Below are 18,284 nucleotides of genomic sequence, written 5' to 3' on the forward strand. Positions count from 1 at the left end.
CGTCCTGGCCAAGCCCGATAGTAGCCACTTGCATGAGTTATCTTACAACAGGAGGTCCTGGTAAGGAACGTGGAACTAACAAGCTACCACCAACCAGAAGAATTTGGGAAAGGTCAAAAGGAGAGAGGAGACACCAGTCCACATGTCCTACCAACCTCCCAGAATCCTTCTCGCTAGAATCTACTGGCTGAGCGATGTGCGCGCCACCAGGAAGGACCCTGAGCCAGAATGATTGCCCAGAGACAACCCGGAAACTAAGCCCATCACCATAAAACCCGAGACTGCGAGCCACGTGGCACAGCAGTCCTCCTGGGTTCCCTTACCCTGGGGCTCTCTGCCCCGGCGCCCCTTCCCAATAAAGTCTCCTGCTTTGTCAGTAAGTGTGTCTCCTCGGACAATTCATCTCCGAGTGTTAGACAAGAGCCCACTCTAGGGCCCTGGAAGGAGTCCCCCTTCCTGCAATAATAGTATCTTACCTTCTCTTGAGAGGGGCCGACGGAAGTGATGTGAAGGCAAAAGCCCTGTACAGGGTACAGGCGTAAATATCTTTGTCATGTCATGTAAAAAAGGACTTTGAGTACTAAATGCTTTATGTGCATCATTTAATCTTCAGAACAATCTTCTCAAGTAGAGAAATAGAGGCATGGAGAGCTTCCATAATCTGCCCAAGGACTCACAGCCACTAAAATGGCAGGGGTGGGACTATGGGATTAGAGCCAATTCCACTTTATCTCCCTTCCTCAGGGAGTCAACACACCCAGCTCCTGAGAGAGGAGGGAAGCAGAAGCTGTGACAAGATGGGTTAGGGGTGGTGGAGTGGGGGGATGTCTGAGATAGCAGTCTTCCTTCTGTCCTCAGTATTCCAAACTGGCATTCTCTATCTGGACAATCAAACCTCCTTCATCTATTATCCAGCAAATACTCATCAAGCATCCTCAGGCTCCAGGCAGTGTGCTGGGCACTGGAGAAAACGAAACGACCCCTGCACCAGCCCTCGGCTTCTGGACCATCCTGTGAGAAACCGGACCGGCAGAGCACTGACAAAAGTGTGTCAGGGTGGTGGCACAGAGGTAAACACGGGCTGCAATAGCACACAGAAGAGTGCCCAGGAAAGGCCCCTGAAGGCAATGACATCTGAGCTGAGTTCTGGAAAAGATGTAACTGGTCAGGTGAAGTGGAGGAAAGACGTCTGTCTCCCAGGCAGTGAGTTCAGCAGGGCCAAGGGGCCTTATGGCATGAGTGGTTAAGAGCACAGGTGTTGGGGCTTGAACCCTGGTCCTACCAGTTAATGTCTCTGTGATTTAGTGTTCCCCTTGATAAAATGGGGATTAATACAAGTAAGCCCTTAACATGCCTGGCACGTGCTAACTGCTGTCTCTGCACTGGCTGTTATGGTTGGAGCTTAGGCTTTGTGTGGGCTGACAGAGTGTGTGTATGCATGCTTGTGTGGTTAATGATGAGGCTGGAAGGGTAAACGGGAGCCAGATTATGAAGGGCCTTCTAAACTAAACTAAAGACTGTGAACAGGGAGATAATGGGGAGGCTTTGAAGGGGTTATTCCCTACCTGCTCATTTCACAGGCTCTGAGACTTACTTTCCCCTCATCCTTCCTCCCCTGCCCCCCAAGTGTTCTCACCTTGAAGCTCCATCTCTTTCCTCACTTCTTCCTCCCTGCTCACCACCACTCACTCCTCTTTGCTCAGAATCTGAACAACTGCCATCCAATTCTACGCACTGAATGGTCAACATTGGGTGGCAGAACTGTGGCCTGGAATCCTGATCTCAAAACTATATCCAGTTTCACTCCTTACAAGTCTCACTTTGCTTTCAGCAGCCCGAGGAAGGAAAAGAACCAGGAGGCTCTCCTAGCGGGAGGGTCTGCATCCAAGCCCATTCATTCCCAGCTTGATTTGGGTTGCTTCAGGGAGTCAACCAGTTAGCCTCTGTCATTTCATCTTTTCCTGCCAAAATGAGTTAATAGTCTTCTTAAGCAGAAATGTTAATTTGACAAGCTGGCCTTCATGCTCCTCTTTGGTCTAGCCCAAACTCTTTTGCATAATATTGGGGATGGCCATTGCTAGCAGAGTAAAATGTAAACTCTAGGTGTCTCCTAAGACCCTTCATAATCTATCCTGGTTTGCCTCTTTAGCCTCATCCCTCATCAATTTCAGCCTTTCTGAACTCACAGGACTCTTTCATAGAAGTCAAATTTAACACCTGGCTGTGATTCTACCAACGTTGATATCTTTAGAAGATCACTTTGCCTATCTCAAGAGTAAAATGAGAATACTTAGTCTGGCACCATTTTTCTTAAGGTGTGTTGTATGATACTCAATATTCCATTAAGATCTCCTACTCCTCTGGATTCTTGTCCTCTACTGGGAAATACTAGGTTTCCCTAGCACTGGCTTGTCATGTACTTAAAAACAAAACAAAATCAATAATCCCAAAATCACCTTTATTGGGATTATTATTCACATAGCTGAAAAGTCACCCTTTTAGAGTGACTGTAATTCAGTGGCCTTTCTATTCAAATTGTTGTACCACTATCACCACTAACTCCAGAACATTTTCATCACCCCAAAAAGATGTGACCCTTAGCAGTCACTCTCCACAGCACCCACCAATCTATGTTGTGTCTGTGGATTTGCCTATTCCGAACATTTCATATAGATTCATACAAAGTGTGGCCTACTGTGACGGGCTTTGCCAGGTACTCTTAATGAATCCTCAAATCAATCTTGAGGTAGAAATTTCCCCACTAACTCGTGTCCCTGGCTTCAGTTGTCCTTTATCTAGCAGCACGTATTGACTCAAGGAAATTGACAACCTCCAAAGCTGTTAAGGGACCTACCCTCACTGTGTTGGCCCCTGCACAACAGGAATAAAAAGTGTGCAGGTGGGTGAGCTAGCATGCACGCGGCACATTCTCTGGCATGACCACCCTGGCTTAGTGTATCAACAACAAAACCAACGCTCCACAAACATTACTTAAAAGTATTTTTTTAAAATTTTATTTAACTTTAATTTCTGAGGTAAAATACTTTTTTTCTTTCAACTTCCATAACAAAATACAGAGCTATCAGATACCCCTGGAAAAAATATGTATATTATACATATATTTCTATAACATTACATCATATATATATAATATATATATGCAAAAATTTGAAGACTTTATAGAAAGCGGAACATCTAAAAGGCACTGCACAATGGAGTTAAGATTACTTACATTTTATGTACATATACACACTTTATTCTGCTTAAGCGGATAACTAGTGAAGTCATCTTTCACATGTGAATTCCCAAAAATCCCTGCATCGCAATTTTATAACTCAAAGAATGCCTAAATATTTCAAAACAAATTAACTGGTAACTTTTTTCCCCCAAGAAGAAACAAAAAAATGGAACAGTTCTTGAAAGATTGGATCGAAGTTCTTTTTCTTTTAAACAAAATTTAAAAGTATGTTCCATTATTCTCTACAAAACAAAAAACACAAACATAATTATGGAATAAATAAAAAACAAGGGACAAACAGCCAACCGACTCTACCCGCTTGGTGAGAAGTGGTATACTTCCAACTATTTTTTTTTTTTTAATGCTTCTGAAAGTTTCTTGGCCCATTGAGGACTAGGGTGCAGTAATTCCCTGTGTTAGTTAGCGAGTTGGGTTTAATGCAGTGCAGCTTGAAAACTGGGGGTTGAAGGGACTTAGTGAATTGTTTATAGTTCACTCCTAGCCGTTCTTAAAAAAAAAAAAAGAAAAAAAGCTCAGCAAGGCTGGATGCCCTGAAGAGATCTCTACTATTTTCCTCTCTAGAGTCAGAAAAGCAAAGTTTGAACAGGTTCTTAATACATGTTCAAGATCTGTATTTGCAAAATGTTAAACATTTGGCACAGCAAAAGGTGGAAAAAATGGGGAGGCAAAATACGTCTGGTGTTGTCCCCCCTTTCCACCTGCTGTTCAGTGATGAGATGCTCGCGGAAGAGAAAGGCCTGGCTTTGTGCCAGGCTGGTGACAGGTGCTGCCCAGAGTGGGCTTGGGGAAGAAAAACTATCTCCCACCCCTTTGCTCCAGGAAATATCAGTGACCTCCACATCCCCTGGTCCACCTCCCGGGCAAGCCCAAGTCTGGCTCTGTGTAGGACCCTCCCCCCAACCCCAGTGTGCAGTGCAAATCAAGCAACAATTTACTGGTGGAATGGCAATCAAAGGAAACAGTTAAACACCAAACAATTTCTTAAAGCCAAAAACAGTTTTCATGGAGTTGAACATTTTTTGAGTGTGTTTTTTTCAAGTGTAAAAGCTGTGACTTTTTATTCAAACAGAAGCAGCATCTAGGAATTAATTCTGGCACTTGGGTTCTAGGGGGTTACAGGTATGCATCACGGATTTTTCTCCCTCTTATTTTAAAGGCCTCATGTTTCTATTCCTGAGTTCATACTGACACCTGCCGGCCCTCCCCTCTAGTGGACAGAGACGGTGGGCAGCCAGCCTCCCTGGTTAGATTGGGCAATGCCAAGCAGAGATGCCTCTTCCACCTGCCTGGGCTTGCTTTCTGATTCGAGGTAAGTCGAGGTACAGAGAAAGAAACCGACAAAAACACAACCAACCAAAGGCAGCCTGACCAAAGCCTGAGTTGTTAGGGACCATTCTCCTAATCCTTTTCCCAGGGAAAGACAAGTCACTCACGGAATTTGAATCAAATAAGGGAGAGGACAATTGCCGAAAAAGAGCATGATGGACTCAAGTCCTCTTAAGCCACCTAACAACTCACTCACCAGCTCAAACCTCTCCTGGGCCCCTCTCTCACGCACGCACTCCAGTTTAAAATAGACCCCCCGCCCACCATGAAAAGACAACCCTCAAGTGCTTCTTACTACATTGAGTTCACCTAGGCTGAGATGGAGCCAGGAATCTCTCCAATTTCTAGACAACATCCCTGTGCCCACTCCTTGCCCCTATCAGAGACGCAGTTATTTCTTCTCTCTGCTGCTCATGGATCTGAGCCATGTACGGTATTTCTGTATACTACTATGTACTTACATGTGCGCGTACACACACACACACACACACACACACAGTTGGCTGTGGCTTCTTTCTCTCTGCCCCTAATCCAGGCTCCTTTTGATTCATGTAAGATCAATACATTCCCACTCCTTTGAAGTTGCTGGAAGGGAATTTCCCATAAAGAAACAATTCCTGGGGTCTCATGTAGGAGAGTCAATTGATCATGAGAATTAGTACAATCTAGGGGAATGGGTATGGCAAGAACGGCAACACCACAACAGGACAGACACCCACTGCTTCACTTACACCAGGCCTCTTGGCATCTGTCTGCCTTCTGTGTCTCCTGTCTACCGCTTCTTTCAGCTTCCTAAACATCCACTTGTACCCCCAGCTACCTTCTGTGTTTCCAGGTATCATCTGCCCTTAACTCCCACAATCCTGCCTTTTTGCTACCTATCCCAATACATCAAGTGGAGATGATTAAATACCAGCTTAAAATTTAACCATCTTCCAACACTCCTGGATTATCTGAAAAGTTGTCTATGCCCTTTTACAGGTTTACGTTGACAGACCCGTATCATGTTGAAGTATGTTCATTGTTAAGGCTTTGACTTAAGAAAACGATAAGAGAACCAGACACTGCAGAAAGACATCTTCAACTCTGTCACATCTCTCAGTCAACTCGCTCAGTCACACGTTGGTTTGGCTCCCCAAACCCACGATGGAAAAAAAAAAAGCATTTTTGTGTTTTTGTTTTTAAAGGCATTGGGTTACTTCCTCCTGCCCTCTTCTTTCTTCCCTGAACAAGAGTTTATAACTCCTCATGGCTTCTTAATAGGTGAAGTAGGTGAAATGTCCAAGAAATTCACAGCAGGGCTTCCTGTCTCAACAACGTAGCTGAAGGCTCAGCGCCTGTGCCTTGCCAGCCCCGCTCTAACTGGCAGTACATTTCACGTTTCCTGAAAACATTTTATAAAAAGGAAAAAAAAAAAAAAAAAAAAAAGAAGCCAAACAACAACAAAGGGAAAAAGAAAAAGAGCAACACCTGAACATCCTCCTGCCCCCATAAGACTGACATTATCTTATTCCTCCCCTGAAATAATTATAAAGAAACATTTCAGGCAAAGTACTTCGTATTAATGGTCTCTCACTGCTCAACCTCCCAACCACGCCCCTTTCCCTTTTATGTACTTTATGACAGAGCAAAATAAATTCATTAATGGCTTTCCATATATAAATACAATAGAAAAGAAACAAGTCTGGAACCTGAACTATCATGGGACCAAACAGTATCTTGGCCCTCTGGGAGTTTGTCAGAAAGTGTAAGCCTCAACAGGAAACAGAGGCTCTTTCTTCTTTCAGTTTAATACCCTTCCCATGTCCTACTCACCAGGAAAAAAAGTGTGTTCACATCCCATCTAATTTACAACAGAAGATACCCCCATCCTATCCCCCAAACATAAAAATACAAGTCTATGCCCCTAGAAGGATCAAACCAGCCTAATTCCCTCCCCACCCCCCACCCTGAAATCTTGCTACATAAATACATGTATGTGTTTGATTATAGTATAAACAGCTCCCAATCAACTTCCAGTTCTAAGCGTCAGCAGCAGCCGTTGCCAAGCCCCGGGGTCCTGACCCATTCCAGAGGAACTTGCCATTCTTACTCAGCTCCCGGGCTTCAGGGTCATCATTCCAGCGCCGCTTCAACCGAAGCTTGGGGGGCATCAGGGCATCTTCTTTCTTCTCAGGCGCACCGGGCTCTTTGCCAGGCCTGTCCTCACTGTCTTCAGTCACCTCTAGGGGTTCTTCACCTGGGGTGCTAATGGGTACAGAGGGCCAGACAGGCGGTACAGCCGGGCGGGCAAAGATGGTGCCTTTTTCCTCTTCTGTGGTCCTGCTTGGCACACTGCCCTCTTCTTGAGAGCGCTCCTCCTCTTCTTGTGCTGACTGCCTGAGACTCTCAGGATCCTTCTCAGAGGCTGGTTCCACCTTAATTCTCGGGGGGACAGGAGCCAGCGTGGGAACAGTGACAGGCGCTGCCTCCTCGCTGCTCTCCACCCTCTCCCGGTTCTTCCGCCCGACAGGTGGGGGCTGCAGCTTGATGGAAAACTGGGTTGACTCCTCAGGATGCATCTGGCACTGCAGCGGTGGAACCATGAGCCCTGGGTAACGAGGAAATGTCCGCGGACTCAGATGGTAGTTGAACACAGAACAGGCTTGAGAATGAAGGTAGTGTTTCATTTCCTCAGGGTTGAAGGAGAAGCAACTGCTGCTGGTGAAGGGGCTCAGGCCTGGCGACGGGCTATAGGAGAAGATGGTGGGAGTCAGGGAGAGGGCTGGTGAAATGGGGACATTCAGGACGCCTCCACGGCCGGGGATGGGAGAGATGGCGAAGGGGCTATGGGGGTCAGGGTACATCCCTGGCCTGGAGAACAGGGGAAGCATGATGTCAGGCTTGCGCTTCTGATGGCCAATGCCTCCGCCGACAGCATTCCGGGAGGACATGAGATCCACACCCCGGCGCCAGTCAGCGGCTGAGCCATCCTCCAGCTCCGAAAGCTCCACCTTTCTATCAGTGCCAGCGCTTGACTCCTGGCCAGCAGCAGTTAGGGAGCTGGCAGAGAAGCGCCCTGGCTGCACCTCGCTAGTTGGAGAATGTGTGTCCAGAGGTGGGAAATGGAAGCGGGAAGAGGCTGTTGGCACCGGTGGCGCACTCTGGGGAACCACACCTGTGAGGGAGGAAAGGACAAAGGCCACTTTGGAGGTCTGGTCATTCATTATCAGCAATTTTACTCATGCTAAACAAGTACAAGATGTTGAAGAGCAACAGAAAATAAACATTCCAGCTGGACCGAATGCCTCAGCTGCCTGTCTCTCTCAGCTTCCTGTACTCAATTTAGTTGCCACCTTCCTCTAGAGTCTTACTCACTGTCTTCACAGTACTCATTACTATCTAAAATATCAGTTACTTGTCTATCTGTATTCTAAAACATAAATCCCATGAAGGCAGGGACTTCCTACTATTTGCAAGTAGATTTCCAGCAGTTCAGGGCTTAATAATTAGTAGGTGCTTAATAACTACCAGTTGAATGAATGAATGGGCATTACAGCCTTCTCCTCTGAAACTCTAAATACTGTATATATACCACCTGCTTTAACTCTCAGCTTATTTTCATAATTTTGGCCACATCTATAAAGTAAGCAAACAAACCAAAACCAACGAACAAAACTGGGAACGGTATGTATGTAAACAATGCGTTAAAAGCCTGAAGACCCTTCACCTCACATATATGAACACGAACAAGACCACATTTTAAGAACAAAAACAGATCACAAAAAGAGGCTATGTTTGTTAAGGTAGGTTCTCATGGTGTACCTTTTATCATTTCAGATATACAATCACTACTTTGTAGAGATTCAAAATTTTTTAAATCTCTCCAATCTATTTTCTATTATACATATTCTGTATGATGATCTCCACTACCATCCTGCTTTCAAGCACTGAGGACGCTGGGAGAAAGTCGAGCACCTACCACTTCTCCCAAATTCACAGACTAAAAACTGAAGCTCTAGGCAGAAACCAACACTGTGCTACACATGTCAACTTCAGAGCCTCACAAGTTCTCAACTCCCCCAAAAGGTCCTTCTGACAATCAGAGCATAAGAGAGGTACGAGGCCTCAGGGACCCTTTGGGTGCCTGGGAGGCATCAGTGGCTTCTATCACTGATAATGTCAGGAGGGCTATTTTTACTCTGAGGGAAGGACAAAGGAGAAGAAAAAATAAGAAAAACCCAAATAAGTGAAAGTGTGGTGATCCAGGAGAAGAAACAAAAAAGGTGCACAAGATACGATGTGGGTAGGAATTGCTTGCAGTCTTCTATTCTTGTTATAATTGAGTCATCCTCAGATAGGACTCTGGAATCGGTAGGTATGTGCAAGACTGTAGCTTTCTTGGCACATGTGCCTGAGTAACACTGTGCCAGAGCAGCATTTCAAAATGATGTTTCACAGAAAACTGGTCTGCAGGTCTTTTTTCTAAAACCACTGATTTAATTGCACAATTAGGAAAAACAGATGGATGACCTTGAATATAATTTGAGTAGAGTCAGGAGGGTCTCCAAAGTATCACTTCTACTAGCTTATTACAATGGCTAAAATTCTATTCTTTTTTGATTCTCCTGGATCTTTATTTTGTATTAAGAGCACATCTATTCAAAAGCAAAAAAAACAAAACAGAAACACTTCTATGTGTTCTGAAGGACTGAATAAGTATAATGTGGAGGGGGGGAAGGGAGGTGGTAGAGGAGGTCTTATCTCCTAAACAATTTAGTTTTTCGCTTTGTTTTTTCTAAACTGGAGGATATCTCAGTCCCTACACAGGCTAAGGTACACTGTAAATCTGCAAAAGTGGCAGAATACATAGCATTTTCCAAATGCATTTAGAGGGAGTGAAGGAAGGCAATTTGGAGGTGGCATTCTGGATCCCTCCCCTCTGATTAATGCAGCAGCCCTATTTTTATATGTTGAATCAGTATGTTGAGATGACAAATCTAAGATTTTGTCTGAAAACTAAGATTGCTGCTTAAAGAAGTATGAATAACACTGCTTTGAAGAAGACAACCTTCGTGGAGCCACTATGAAATCAGAGTAGTAGGGCTGGAAAACGTGGGTTTGAATCTTAGTTCCAGCACCTTCTACCTTGCAGCCTGATACAAGTAACCAACTGCTTTTTGAACCCCTTTAGCAAAATGGGAATAATAAGGCCCTTGTCTAAGTTCAAACCCTGGCCCTATCACTTAATAGCTGTGTTACTCTAGGTAACTTACTTACTTTTCTGTGCCTCAGTTTCATTACCTGTAAAATGGATAATAACAGGACTAATCCTCATGCTATGAAAACTACAAGAGTTAATATTTGTAAAGTCCTTAAACTGGTACCAGCACATAGCAAACTGCATGTGTTTGTTAAAATAAATAAGTTTTTATTAGACAATAATCATGATTAAAAAAGCAAAACTTTAAAAGGCATATATCATTTAAATATGGACCATATATTAGATAATAGTATTAGAGCATGTTAAAACTTCCTGGGTATGGTAATGTTATTGTGAGTAGAAGGAGAATGTCCTTGTACTTGGGAGATACATACTGAAGTACACAGGGATGAAGTGTCACATCCGCTACTTAATCTCAGAAGATTTAAAAAGTATATCGAAATATAAAGCAAATGTTTATCTATTGATTAGTGAATCTAGATAGAGGATATATGGGTGTTTGATGTTCAATTTTTTCCTCAATTTTTCTGTAGCTTTAAAGTTTTCTAAAATAAAGATAAAAAAACTGGGGTGGGGTGAAGTGAGGTCTCAAGTCCATCCTTGAACTGGTCTGCTCTCCCCCCACACCCTGACAGGTAGCATTTTTACTAGTATCTTCTGTATCTTTCCAAGGTTTCTTATGTAAGTACATTTAAAAAATACATTTTAAGGTAAATATTAAAAATACACTTAAACATTAAATATTAAAAAAATTAAAAAAATTTTTAAATGTATTGCTTCTATTTTTAAAAACACACAGTTCAAAATAGCCCAACTGTATCAACTCACCATCTAGACAATCTCTCGCTAGCCTCCAGGATCTAAATCCACATAGCTCTGCTTCTTAGAGCATTTATCACATTCCACATTGTATTCCGAACTGTGTTAAACCTCATATATCTTATCTCTCCTGCTAAATTTTAAGTTCCTTGAGGGAAAGAGCTCCCCCATAATCTTTTTCTTTGTCTTTAGGGCTTAACACATTATCTGTTGAACAAATGAATGAATCTCAATCCAGAGAAGGAATGTATGATCTATTTCAATAGCTCAATCTCTCAAGAATTGTTTCCTGAGAAAGTGTCCAATAGATAACTGTATTCAAGCCACTCTGATCAATCTTTGACTCTGCTGTCATCCTTAATTTTTTTTTTTTTTTCTTTTGCAGTACGCGGGCCTCTAGCTGTTGTGGCCTCTCCCGTTGAGGAGCACAGGCTCCGGACGCGCAGGCTCAGCGGCCATGGCTCACGGGCCCAGCCGCTCCGCGGCACGTGGGATCTTCCTGGACCGGGGCACGAACCCATGTCCCCTGCATCGGCAGGCGGACTCTCAACCACTGCGCCACCAGGGAAGCCCTGTCATCCTTAATTTTATCATTTGTAAAATGAGGGTAATGAGATGTATACTTTATTTGGCTAGGAGAGTTGCATGAGTTAATTCACAAAAACACTAGGCAAAAGTACCTCCATTAAGTAGGTGTTCAATAAATGTTACATTCCTTTGTCATCATAAAAGTTAACCTGAAACATCTGGTCTATCTGGGTAAAAGTTCTCTATGAACTAATGACTCTAGTTCTTTGGGGTTATCTGCAACCAGGATGTAAAAACGAAGTAGTATCCCTAAAAGTTTTGCTTTCCCCATGGCTTTCTGATTAGGATCTTGAGCTTAGTTAAGGATAAATGTTGGTTGAACCACCTTCAGGCACAATAGGTGGTGCTAGGCCACTACTGTTAGGTTTCTAGACCAGAGTCTTCATATAGTGAGGGTCCAGATCTCCCTTCCCTGGAAAAGCATATTACTCCCAAGGGCTGATGAATGCCCCATTCCAGGTTGTCCAAGTGGCTGGACTTGTGGGTTTTCAATAGATAAAAAAATGGGTCAAAGACAGAAGAACAAGACTCACACACTCTGGTATACCCAGCTAGAGTCAAAATTCCTCTAGGTACACAGGAGGGGGGTAAGGGTGAAAAATAGAGGAAACAAGATTCCAGTGGTTAGAACAGGTTTGATTTCCTAACGCCTCTCCCTCAGGCACAAGGAAAGAAAACAGGTTGTAATTAGAGAGATGCATTCCAATACCACTTTTTTTTTTTTAAATGCATGCCCCAGGGACAGAAGGGAGTGGTTACAGGAGAGATGGAACTGTAACGATAGCAGCATCAAGCTAAAACTGCCCGAACTTGTTGTGTGCAGTAATTACATATCTGCTATGGATCTCGGCATTATATTCTCTCAGCCACACCCCTGCTCTAATTTTTCAGGCTTCTTCCAACTTTTCTCTGAGAAGTTGTAATACTACAGAATCACAATCAGATTTCTTGGCCTTGTACAATGCCACAAAGACAGAGCATCAATGGACTGCTCAGAAACTAGTTAAACACAATCTATTTTCTTAGGCAGGGGTCTGATTTGCATCTTAAAACAAACAAACTAACAAACAAACATCCTTATCAGAGACTGCCTTCTGCATCCCTGAGAGGCAGACCCAAAACCTCTGTGAGAAGCTGTAATGGAAACCTGTCCTGTGGAGAGCCTAGAGGGGAAGGCTTGCAGCACTTCAGAGGAGAGAAGGTCAAGTAACCCCAGAGTCCTGTTCTCTGAGGCGTTGTTGGTGCAGATCAAAGACACTGCTTTTCACTGCAAACATATGAACCTCCTTTCTGTGATCAAGGATGCTGTGGTTTTGATGACATTCACTTGATAAGGGTGAGCTTGGTTGTTTCATAGAAAATCGGAAGTGTTTGTAGAAGCTAGTTCTTGTCTATCAAAGAGCCACTGGGCAGGTTGTTAAAACTCTGAGTCCTGAACTTAAAGATCAACACACACCTATGGAACACCATTCCTAAAGAGGACAATGCAATAATATCTAGGAGATGACAAATAATATTCAGAAAAAGGAACCAAATAAACCAAATCTATCTTGATGCTGCAGAGTCTATCACTTCCTGTGAGATGAATGGGAAAACTTGAGCAAGAACGCAGAGGAAATCCAGGGGATCATATTACTTTGGTGTTTCTAAATACCCCTTAAACATGACAAATCCTAGACCTGGGTTTTTTTTTTTTTTTTTTTTTTTATCCTGAAGGTCTCTCTATTTCTGATCATTTCTACAAGTGTCCATTCAAGGATAACTCAAACATGTGTGTCTCAAACTGAATCCTACTCCAGAAATTTAGGTTCATATTTGACTCTATAAACACATGTCTCTAAAAGTCCCATCAACTCCCTAAATCAACATATCCTTCTGGAATCCTGCACCCCTGCTGGGATCACCTTTCCTTTTCCCAGTCACACTGAGCAGATAACAGAAACCATGGGTGTGTTTTCCCTTCATAATGTACCTATGTCCCAGATTTCGGTTTCTGAGGGTCCAGAAGAAAGCCTTTGAGAGAAGCAACCAACTAGGCAGGGTATTACAGCATTATATACTGGGACTTATGTGATCACATATTAGACCTGGGTTTTTAAAATTCTTTTTCAACTCAAAATTTATCCCCACCAAGAGTGTTTGCATCTTACCACTTGACCGTATGTTGATGAATGGGTAGTTGGGCATCACCAGCTTGTTGAAGTTAAATTTATAAGTAAACCTTTTCCCTTTTGTTTTATGAAGGATCCTCTTGTTGTAATAGTATCTGTAAAAACAGGAATGCACGTCAATTTATCTTCTAGCTACTGACAGTTTTTGATATACTTAGGTAACCACTAAGATCAACAATTCTTGCTGCGTATTACTTGCAAACATCACTATCATTCTTTTGCAGCCTTGCCCTTAGGTTAGAGCTGGGAGACCTAAGAGCGTACTTTTCCCATTCAATTTTCAACTAAATTCTAGTCCTTTACAAAGACAATCTCACTTTGAGATCCTGAACACCTAGCCCCAACCACCTTTCTTCTCTATCTCTCTATGGTTTCAATTCTTTAGTCCATTTCCTTCCTGTTCCACTGTATGTCACTGCCTTGTTTCTCCTTTCTGCCTTGCCCAGGTGGGGGCAGACAAATCTCTTGGGAGACCTGACGTGGTTAGTCTGGAGGCCTAAGCTCAAGGCATAGACAAAGGAATGCAGAACTGTTTTATGGTGGCAGGTCAAACAATGGTACACCCTGATCTGGAAAACAGCCGTCAGCCTGGCCTACTTCACTTTCAAAAGGAAGTGAGAGGCTCCAGCGACGCTGCTGCCCAGATTTTACATTCAGGGTCACTAACAGTGAAGGACGGCAAGGGGATTTCAATGTACCTAGAACCTTGAGGCTTGAATCTATTCAGTGGCACAGGTTATATAAACTGGCCCCTGGAGGGCTAAAGGGTTATGAAATGTAAAGACTGACAAGAGGAAAAGAAAACCTGCGAAAACTTATAGTGACCAATCTTTAGACAGGCGGGAGCAACCTATGAACTGACAACGCACTGAGCTCACTGATTGGTTCCTGAATAGCTCGGGCACTACCTTGCAGTGAGTGCTCTCTTGTGTGCTTGCTTCACTCTTTTTCTAGTTTCTTCCAGGAGAGCCTAAAAAAGAGAAATTCTAAGAGATTTCTAACAGGGAAGTGTAAACTAATCTTTTGGATTATAAATGAGCTCCAATCCAGGTTTCACCACACATTCTCGCCCACTACAGAGCAGAATTGGCTGTCAGAATCCAGTGCCAGCCACGTTGGAATTCCCTCCTACATATAACCAAAGATATGCCTTTTCTCCTCCTGTGCCTGTGCTACGCAGATTCAACAGCTCCCACTCCCACTTTAAAGCTACACCTTATTCACTAGTGTAGTCTCTTATCACCTGATATCTTTTTTTATCTAACATTCACCAAACTACTTTAGTCTCCTTCCAATCTGTTAACACAATGGATTTGGGAATCCTTTCCCTTACCTCAGGGCCCGGCTCAGCTTGTCATAATTCATCTGTGGTTTGCACTTCCTGCGGCCCCAGAGGCGGGCCACCTCGTCTGGATCCTTGATGACAAACTCCCCGTACTCTCCCTGCTGCCAGGCGATGACATGGCGGAACTCCTCCTTCTGCAGCAGCTCCAGGATGAAGTGCCATAGCTGGATCTGCCGGGAACCCGGGGACGACTCTGTTTTATAGGCCCAATCAGGAAACTGATACCCTTTAATATGAAAAGGGCAAGATCAAGGTAGTCAGGAGCTAGGAACATACATACCTGCACCCCCAACCTCACATTCCAATGCTCAGAATCTCTGGAGTGCTGTGCAAACATGCCACAAACACCCTTTCGGTCAGCTGGGGCTAACCACAATAGCCGAGAGGAAAGCAGACAGAAGTTACCTTTCCTTGTGGCAATCATTAAATCTGGTAAGAGATGGGCAGCAGCACCCAGGTGTCTAATCTCTTACCCTTTCAGATCTTACTAAATCTCATGCGTACTTTCTGTAAGGACATGAAAGTTCCAAAGGGAACAAACAGGAAAGATAATGTTTTAGGAAAATATAACCTTACCCTCAAGGTTGGAATTGTGTCTCTAACAGGAAAGAGACTCTAAAGCTTGGGATAAGGGTGTGGTGGCCAGACATGTTAACATTTATCCATAGGAAGCAAGCCTACAGCTGTCCTAGCAGTATCTACCCTGTCAAGAGGCTGTCAGCCATGGTCTGGCATTTGTGAACCAAGCCCGAGTGGAGAGAAAAGGAACCACTGAGGGACATTCCAGGTATGTCAGAAGATGATTAACTTCTGCTCACCTCCACCTCCTTCTGGCTTTTCCACGATGCTACAGCCTGCTTTCATTTTCACCCTCCTGCTGAGAGATACAAGCCACATCAATTACTTTAAGGTGCTATTTATTTATTATCCTCCCAATGTTTTCTGGCACAGCCTTTCCCCAAACTTCTTTTTCCCTGTCTTTCCCTCCTTATGTAACCCTCTTTCTTCCAAACATGTCACCTCCAAACTGCTAATCCCCAAGTCATCAAATGATGGTCCTCAAGTCATCAGCTTCAAAGGCCATAATTATCTCCCACCTGACTTTAAGCCACAAATTGTAAACACTGTTTTTAATATTTGCTTTCTTCCGCCTGACCAGTCCTTCAAATGTAAAAAAGAAAGGGTATGGTGAAACGAGTCCAAAAAAGCAGCCAAAACAAGTCAAACAGTTTGTCTTCTATTACTAGACAGGCCCAGATGCCAAGACACACAAGCCTGAGTTCACCCAGATGTACCAGTTTAAAGAAGAGTTAAAAAAAAAAATCCAAAGCCATCTGATTGCCACTCAAGAATGAACATCTGATTTTGATTTACTTTCCTGAATTATGTGAGATGGGAGAAGGAAAACTTCTCCCAGTCAGAAACTGCCCCTTCCTCCTTGAAACAACACCCTGGGATACATTAAGTAAACACACCATATGTACAGTTACTCTATACAAAAACACACACACACTCCCCCAATTATTCGTTGAGAAAAAATTTTACATTTTCTCCCTTTAACAGGAAGGAAAAAAAAGCAAGCATTTCTGGGAACCTTCTGTTCAACAAGTGGAGGGAGTCTGGCTGTGATTTGAATTCATTCCACCCAGATTTACAGTTCCTTAATAAATTTCCTGTTCCTAGCAGCAAGCAGCCTGTTATCAGTCAATCCTTTAACAAAAAGGAGGGAAGGGTAAAACTGCCAGAGGGATATGCGGGCAGAAGGCAGATGGACCCTCACCCAGGCAGTTCCCCAGGGTGAATGACAGGCCCTCAGTACCAACCAACATTAGCAGGAGTCTGGAGGCAATGTAGGTGCCTTAGTGACCCTACGGTGGGGTGGGTACAAATTCCTAATCTTGAAATTTCATCTAACCTAGGATTCCTCTAGATCCTTTGACTCTTTTTTCTCACCATACACATTAAGAAGACCAGCAAGTTTCGGGCTATGAAACTACCAGGGAATGAGGGTGAGATACACACCCCAAAGGAAGGAAAAAACAAACATAAACACAGACACAGAATTACACACACAAGATACACAATAACAAGCCCCCAGAGCTGAGGCAGGAGTTTCCTCTCCCGGCTGCTTCCATCTCCGTGACAATGAGAGAGGAAAAACACTAATTTCCCCACGGCTCCAGGAAGCTGCCCTGGACGCTAACAACTAGATTGCTCTGTCGGATCGCGGGGTCTTTATTCTGCCACCGGAATGCCTTCACCCACCACGACTCTGCGATCCAAACCCCGCTGCAACAATGACTTGCCCAGGAAGCTCTCTCCTGACATCCCAACTCCCAGATTTCACCCATAAAGGCCTCCCTCCCAGGGGCCCGGAGGCGCCTCTCCATGCCTTAGGCAAATTCATTCCGAGGACACTCTGTGCAAGTAGGATCACTCATCTCAACTCTGCAAAGCCCGGCAGGCCCCTCGCCCTCCCTCGGACCGCGACCATTCCCCAAAGAGTGAGGCTTGCAGAGTCTGGTGCCGCGGATCCCCCGCTGCAGCTCCCGGTCCCGACTTCCGCAGCCCCGGGAGCCTCCTTTTTACCTGCCTCCCGGCCGGGCCTCCCTCGACCCGTGGCCTCGAAGCTCCGCGGAGCCACCGCACGAACACTGCCTGGATCCCCGTCGCCCCTCAGCCGCGGGGCCCCCTCCCTCCCCCGCCCCCCGCACTGGGGGAGGCCCGGCTGGGTTGGTACGTGGCTCGCCGGGCGGCCCCGACCGCAGGGACGCCGTCCACGCCGAAGCCGGGGGTTCTGCCCGGAGGAACCTGGCGGCGAGGCCGGGACTCACCTCTCCCCCGCACGGTCCGTCTTCGGTCCGGTCTCCTCCGCGGCGTCTCCGGCTCCTCCTCATCCACCCCAGCAGGAAGTGACCTCCTCGGCTGCTTTCGTCACTTCCATCCTCAGCGGAGAGGGCGGGGGAGGGGGCGGCGCCCTCCTGCCGGTCTCGCAGCCGAGCCGCGCCGCACCCAGTCGCGTCTCCCTTTCCTTTCTCCTTTCCGCAGATGCCGACTTCCGCCCGCACCCAGCCCTACGGCGCGCGCTCCTCCCGCCGCGCTGCCCGCGCAGCCACCTCGGCGCGGCGCGTGCGTCACGTTGCGGGGGCACGTTAGGCACGCTCGCGGCGGGCGGCAGGGCGGGATTCGGCGGGACTCGCAGTGGGAAGTGGCCCTAGAGGCCAGCGGGGCTGCTGGGGGCTTTCCCGCCGGCCTGGTGTGGGCCAGGCGCTGCCCCGGGGGTCACGCCTGTCGCGGGAGGGGACCTCGCAGACCCCACGGGAACGGGCCCGGCGCCGGCATAAAGCTTCCCCCAGACCAGTGAGAGGGGGTCCCCCGTTTCTCCTTAAAAGGGCCCTGCGACCTCCCAGAGAGGAGCGCCTTCACAATGGGAAGAGATACCCGCAGACCTCAGAGGTCGTTTACTGCCATCTAAGAAAAGAGTCTTTTCAGATACTTACAAAAGAATCCGCGAGGCTTTCTGTGAAGCGCCTTGCTTAGGCATCACACCCTCCACCCCGCTCCGTTAGGGGA

At 45.4% G+C, this 18,284-nt stretch overlaps 1 protein-coding gene across 4 annotated transcripts; it reads right to left on the bottom strand.

Annotated features, from left to right (window-relative positions):
• Positions 1-2,998: 2,998 nt before the first annotated feature.
• Positions 2,999-17,738, bottom strand: ETV3 (ETS variant transcription factor 3; the record flags this gene model as incomplete). Of its 4 annotated transcripts, none has more annotated exons than XM_082612835.1 (5): positions 2,999-7,742; positions 13,346-13,461; positions 14,700-14,937; positions 15,530-15,585; positions 17,546-17,738. In XM_082612835.1, 4 exons carry the CDS (start codon positions 15,573-15,575, stop codon positions 6,607-6,609), a joined length of 1,536 nt encoding a protein of 511 aa, XP_082468961.1. In that variant the 3' UTR covers positions 2,999-6,606. The 4 variants fall into 4 exon arrangements, with proteins under 4 accessions (XP_082468961.1, XP_082468960.1, XP_082468959.1 ...); XM_082612834.1 differs by having other exon boundaries at positions 15,530-15,588; XM_082612836.1 differs by having other exon boundaries at positions 7,201-7,315; positions 15,530-15,588.
• Positions 17,739-18,284: the final 546 nt, after the last annotated feature.

This window comes from Mesoplodon mirus, assembly GCF_964341445.2.
Source record: "Mesoplodon mirus genome assembly, chromosome: 3".
Classification (NCBI taxonomy): domain Eukaryota; kingdom Metazoa; phylum Chordata; class Mammalia; order Artiodactyla; family Ziphiidae; genus Mesoplodon; species Mesoplodon mirus.